Source organism: Morone saxatilis, unplaced genomic scaffold (genome assembly GCF_004916995.1).
Source record: "Morone saxatilis isolate NCDOM2014 unplaced genomic scaffold, NCSU_SB_2.0 Contig23, whole genome shotgun sequence".
Classification (NCBI taxonomy): Eukaryota; Metazoa; Chordata; class Actinopteri; family Moronidae; genus Morone; species Morone saxatilis.
The window spans coordinates 20,872,586-20,878,373 of record NW_023339796.1 but is presented as its reverse complement, the minus strand read 5'-3'; the positions used below and the strand labels follow the sequence as shown (position 1 = coordinate 20,878,373).

The window sequence follows — 5,788 nt, the reverse complement described above, 5'->3', positions numbered from 1 at the left end:
CTGGCCTGGGTGCTGGCCTGGGTGACCGGGGTAGACTGAAGGTTTGGGTGTAAACATTGAGGTAGAAGAGGAGGAAGACGTGGAGGAAGAGTGGGGCGGCTTCATTTCAGATGGATCATTGTAGCTCTGGAGAACAGGAAAAGGTAAAACAGAAAGTCAGTTTACAGGTTTCACACTAAACTGTTCACTCCTTTAAAGCATCAGTTAAATACGTGTGTGTGTGTGTGTGTGTGTGTGTGAGAGAGCGAGAGAGTGCACCTGTGAGACGAGGCTGGCCCTGTAGGCAGCCAGTTGTTTCAGATACTCCTTCTTAGCCGTCTCTGTCCTCTTCTTGTACAACTGAAACACAAACATTTTACTTCTCTTTACTACTGACTATCAACTTTCATTACTGTTTACAGCATATGAAAATACAGTTCCTACAAATCCATTTAATTAGCAGTGCCTAATTAGTAACAGTTTTTATCAAAGCTGAGAATTATCAACAAAGTGCTGTGAGACATGAGTCAGATTTTGGCTGCATTAAATCATACTCAGGTGTAACCATCACGGGGCTTTCCCTCAGCTGACACAGTTAATTAATAACACATAACAACAATAATGAATTCCCAAGGCGGCTATTAGAAACTCTGAATGTGAACTTTGTTAAATTCAGTTGACATGCCATTTGTAGCAACTTTGTGAGCTCAGTAATGATTTGTGGTCTCAGTGGTATCGTTAGAGCTGATTTTTCCCTGCAAAACTGTTGATTCCTGTCAGATGATGGAGCTACTCACTGTCCCTCTCACGCTTCTGAGTTTTACTGACAAGGATAGGCATGCTATTTCTATCCGCTGGGCTTTCTTTTACCATCTGCCATTGCCAAAACTCAGAAACAAGATGAAGAGTCTACAGCCATGCTGGCTTCTTTGTGAGGCTGTACTAAGGCACAGGGAGCTTTGAGCTAAATGCTAAGCTCAGAATACTAGCGTGGCCTCAGTGACAATGATAACATGCTGATGTTTAGCAGGTATAATGTTTACCATCTTAGTTTAGCTGGTTAGCATTAAGGGTGTAAGAAATCTTCAGAAAATTGCAATATTTTGTTTTGTGAAGTTGTATAAATTCTCAAAAACACTGTATCGATACCTATACCAGGTGAGCTACCAGGGAGTCTCACAGCATGTTTTTTGCTCAGATTTTATGCATATGGTGGTTAGATTTTAAAAAATTGCATATGCATATAACACCTTGCTTACAGTCTTGCAATATACTAAATCGTAACCCTGTATCGTGATGCGTAGTGTATTGCCAAATTCTTGCAAATGCACAGCCCTGGTTAGCATGCTAACATGAGCTACTTTGAACTGGACACAAAGTACAGCTGAGGCTGATGGGAATATAATAACAGGTTTAGGAATTTAGACACAAATCGCTAAAAAAGAACCACAAAGTAAGGAAATTTGACCTAATGGTGCTGCTAGATGAATTCAATTCAAGAGATCTCCAAAGCGATTACAATTCTCATTGTGGGGAACATAAATATATATACCAAATTTCATTGCAATCCATTCAATAGTTGCTGAGATATTTCAAAAATGGAGGATGTACCTGTTTCTGTTCCTCTCCCAGACCGTCCCACATGGAGGCCACGATCTTTGACACTTCCCCGAAGGTAGCATTGGGGTTCTGGGCTTTGATGTTGGCTTGGGTGTCCCTGAAGAACAAGGCATAGGCAGACACTGGCTTCACTGGCTCATTAGGGTCCTTTCGCTTCTTCTTCTTTGGTGTTTTGGGTTTCTTGGAGATATCCACTGTTGCTGGCCTCTTCTCTCCTCCACTGCCCAGCTGAGAGGAGAAGAAGGAGGTTGAGTAGGACACAGCGAGGCAAATGGATGGATGGACAGGGGGATTGAGGGATTTTATTTCAGTAGCAAAAACTAAAACAGTGGTATGAAAATAACATATTTGGTCGTGTGAATTTTGTGTACTAAAATTGACTACATCATAATGTTTTTTAAATATTACTGTTAACCTGGCATCTTAACAATTCACACGTCACACCTCTGTCTCTTACATGACATGTGACCTCAACCGTTCTGTCAAGCTATAAATCAACCACAGAGAGCAAATATGGGAAACTCCCCACTAGTCAGAACGGTTAGAGCCTCTCAGATGAGTGCTTAAGAATCATCAAGACTACACACACACGCACCTAATAATTTCACAGGATGTTTTCCTGAACGAACCATGTAATTTGGCACTAATTACTAATAAAATAGAGACAGGGTTCAACTGGTGCACCTAATTAGCAATTAATAAATTCCAATTAAATGCTGGCTTTTAGTCAGTGCACAGCAGTTTAGCTGACCAAGCAGAAATGTGAAATTTGTTAAGAGACAAGCATATGGATCAATAAATATGAAGAATAAAGTTTCCAATAACGATAAATGATAAATACATAGCCCCTACAAGTTGAGACAAGCCTACCAGAGGTAGAACAAAGCACAAACATGTTTTTCATAACTTTACCATGTCTAGTTTTTGAAATGGATGGTTGTACAAAATGATTTTACAGCAAACTAACAAACTATGCCCCTTACTTTAAGGACACGCCTCCCCACATTCCCTTCTAAAGTGATAGAAAATAACTTTGTAACACAAATAGAGCTAGAACATTGAAAATTAATGTATTGAGCCAAGATAGATTATTTGATTCCATATTATCCATATCCATGACGTCGCAAAAGGGTATGACTACTCCCATATACCGCTTTGGGTAGTCTGTCTCCCAATGTAACTACAAACAATTTTGTCTGCAAAACGCAACAAACATCAACAAACTTTGTTTTCTTCAATGACTGCAACAAAGCCATCTTATAATGCACATTTTGCTGGTATGATAGTGTTTACAGGCACACAACTTCTGCATGTCACCCCCATGTCATTTCCCTATAGCGGCCACCCTAAAGACGTTGGAATGGTTCTGCAATGAAGATTTTTTTTTAACTTCCTAATTGTTGCCACCCGGTTTCAGCAACAAAAGCTGGGAGACTGTTCAGAGACTGACTGAGTCTGCAGCCTTTTCCCACAGGACTCCAAAGCACTGTTCTTTTTGTGACGGCTTCCAGATTGGTACACTGATCCCTTTCTAGTCCTCTTATGACCATACACAATGAGTGTGTGATGTCTGGCTACAAGCAACAAATCCTCAAGATTTGTTGTTAAGTGACTTAGGTCTTTCAGCTCCTCCAAGTGCTTCTGATGTTTTGTGAAAGCAATTGTTTTTCCTATTTTGCAAAAAGTGCTCGTCATATTACAGCCCGCAAGTGTATGGCAAGCTGGAAGGCACAAGGCTTTCCACTTGCCTCTCTGTCTGTATGGACTTTGTGTATTCGGATGAAAACTAAGCCAAACAGGCTTTGACTTGCATAATACAAGAGCAACACAAGTGTCATCACACTCATTGCCATCGGGGGAAGAAAATATAAATTGTGTTGGCTTGGTTTTTACAGAAGGTACTTGACAAGCAGTATCAATAAGGCTGGGCTTTCGGCTTTGTTTGCAATTACACAACCAGCTCAGGTACACGTAGACTCACTGAGGAACAGACGATCATCTCGGCCAGAGATTTTGAAGATACAGAAGAAAGCAAAACCATCCAAAAGGATGCTGTGGAGAACCTAGCCTCTCCATTTTCCCTGCATTGTTCCTAATAGGAAACTTTAAATTATAAGGAAATAGTAGATATTTAAAACAAAGAGTTACCAACATTTTTATTTTGTCTGTGTATACAGTCAGAGAGGCAGCATTTCAATTAAATGTATTTCAATATCTAATCAATGGTAACACAATATTTTCTGAGCTTGTATTTGTATATCTGAAATACATAAAGTAGATTATGTCATTTTATTCTCGAAACACATTTTTAAAGCCAGGTTTAAATTGTAGAAAAAGCTGTCCAACTAAGAGCGTATCATATTATATGAAATAATATGTACTTCATTTTATTTTATTATTTATATTATATAAGATTTACATCTTCATAGTGTTCTTAATTGTTGCTCTTTGTGCATTTGTAAAATTGCTCATGTTTGAAAGGTGCTATTCAAATAAACCTGCCTTGCTGAATAGATAATTTCCCTATAATTAATAAAAGCTATAAGTGGTTACAGCTAATATTAATATGTTGTGTTAATTTGCAAAAGCAGCCAATATTTACATGTGAACAATGTATTATAAACGTGTAAGCATGGTCTATTATAAGCATTAGCTGTATACTTGCTTATAATATTTCCTATCCACATATCATTCTTCTATGCATAACCAATGAGAATGATAAAGTTGGTAAATATTATTCAGCAGTACAGTAATGGTTTCATTTCTGCAGAATATGAACAGTCAGTTTGGTGCAGAGTGCTTGTTTCAGTGTGAGACAGCTAACAGTGAGGGAGCTGATTTCCATCTAGTTGATATGCAGGGAGAATGGGTCTATTATGACACATAACATTAACATAACAACTCTCCACTAACTGCACATACACACCAATCACACAGGTATACACACACATAAACACACAGCAAAACACAAATGGTTCCTACAGCCCATCGAGATATAACTCAGTGACTCATAGATAGAAACATGAGATACAGTGTGTGTGTGTGTGTGTGTGTTTTCCTTTTTTTACCCTGAGTCCATCATCATTGTCGTCCTCATGTGCTGAACTGGAGGGAGATGGTGTGGCAGATTTACTTCCAGGAGGTGAGGGAGAATTATGGGTAACAGAGTTCCCACTTAGGCCCAGCTGGGATTGGTTGATGGTGGACAACTGACTCGGCTGGCTCATGCCTGACTGGCTCCTGGGTCCAAGCGCTGCTTCGATTGGCTGTTGGCTGCTGGTGAACCGGGAATCAGAGTTGACCATCTGCTGCATCTGTGCAAAGACAGGAAGTGATTGTGACTGTTAGCAAATAAAGGCGAATATCAGGTTTCATTGAGAGTTTGATGACTACAGAATATTCCCATCCGCCATCAGATTTTCTTTCCTTACACAGACTACAGTTTGTTTTTTCCAGATTAGATAAAAGTTATTGAAGAACTGGACGTAAGCAGTTGGATGCTCTTGGGTCCTTCTCAGCCCGTTTTAAAGTGTATACCTAGTCCCACACCCAGGTTGATGAGGTTCTGAGTTGAACACGTCATTCATCTTGATGAGTTATGTCATGCTGAAACAGCATCTATCCGTGGCTAACTGACACCCATGAAAACCCCAAAGCAGTGCGGAGACTCTCATTTTGACAACCTTGTCTGATTCATTATTGAGCTTCATTGCTCTTTATCTTCTGCTTTCTGCTATTGTTGTTACTGCCCTAGCTTCTGCTCGTTTTATAGCCATGACCAAACACTGTAAAGTCCTGCACCTGTAGCTGTGATACCTGTAGATACCTGAGCATAATTTTCAGCCTTTAAAAGGTCCCTGTGCGTAAAATATTTAACTCCGTCTTTCTCAGTGTAGGTTGTTTTCTACATGATTTGGCAGGTGATTGGCTATTTTCCACCACATTCTGATGAAGGCCACTAGGTTGAAACTTTAGCATGTTTGCTGACCAGTATAAATTGGTGAAATTGAGATTAGTCAAGTTTGTCGTGAAGATCTGTGTGTGTGCTATTGGAACAAATGCCAACTGCTGTTCATTGAACATTACACCTTGAAAATTATCTGCTGTATTATATTTCTGCACCTGGACATTATTTATTTATATATATATATATATATATATATATATATATATAATTAATTAATTAATT

The 5,788-nt window shown here is 39.2% G+C and overlaps 1 protein-coding gene across 1 annotated transcript in view; it reads right to left on the bottom strand.

Moving 5' to 3' along the window:
• tox (thymocyte selection-associated high mobility group box) overlaps positions 1 to 5,788 on the bottom strand; it is a 43,507-nt gene that overhangs the window by 6,326 nt on the left and 31,393 nt on the right. Inside the window, exons 5-8 of the mRNA XM_035670905.1 lie at positions 4,668 to 4,913; positions 1,591 to 1,827; positions 259 to 339; positions 6 to 126 (exon numbers count right to left, since the gene is read on the bottom strand). Of these exons, the coding sequence (XP_035526798.1) occupies positions 6 to 126; positions 259 to 339; positions 1,591 to 1,827; positions 4,668 to 4,913 (685 nt within the window). The remainder of the gene's footprint in view (positions 1 to 5; positions 127 to 258; positions 340 to 1,590; positions 1,828 to 4,667; positions 4,914 to 5,788) is intronic.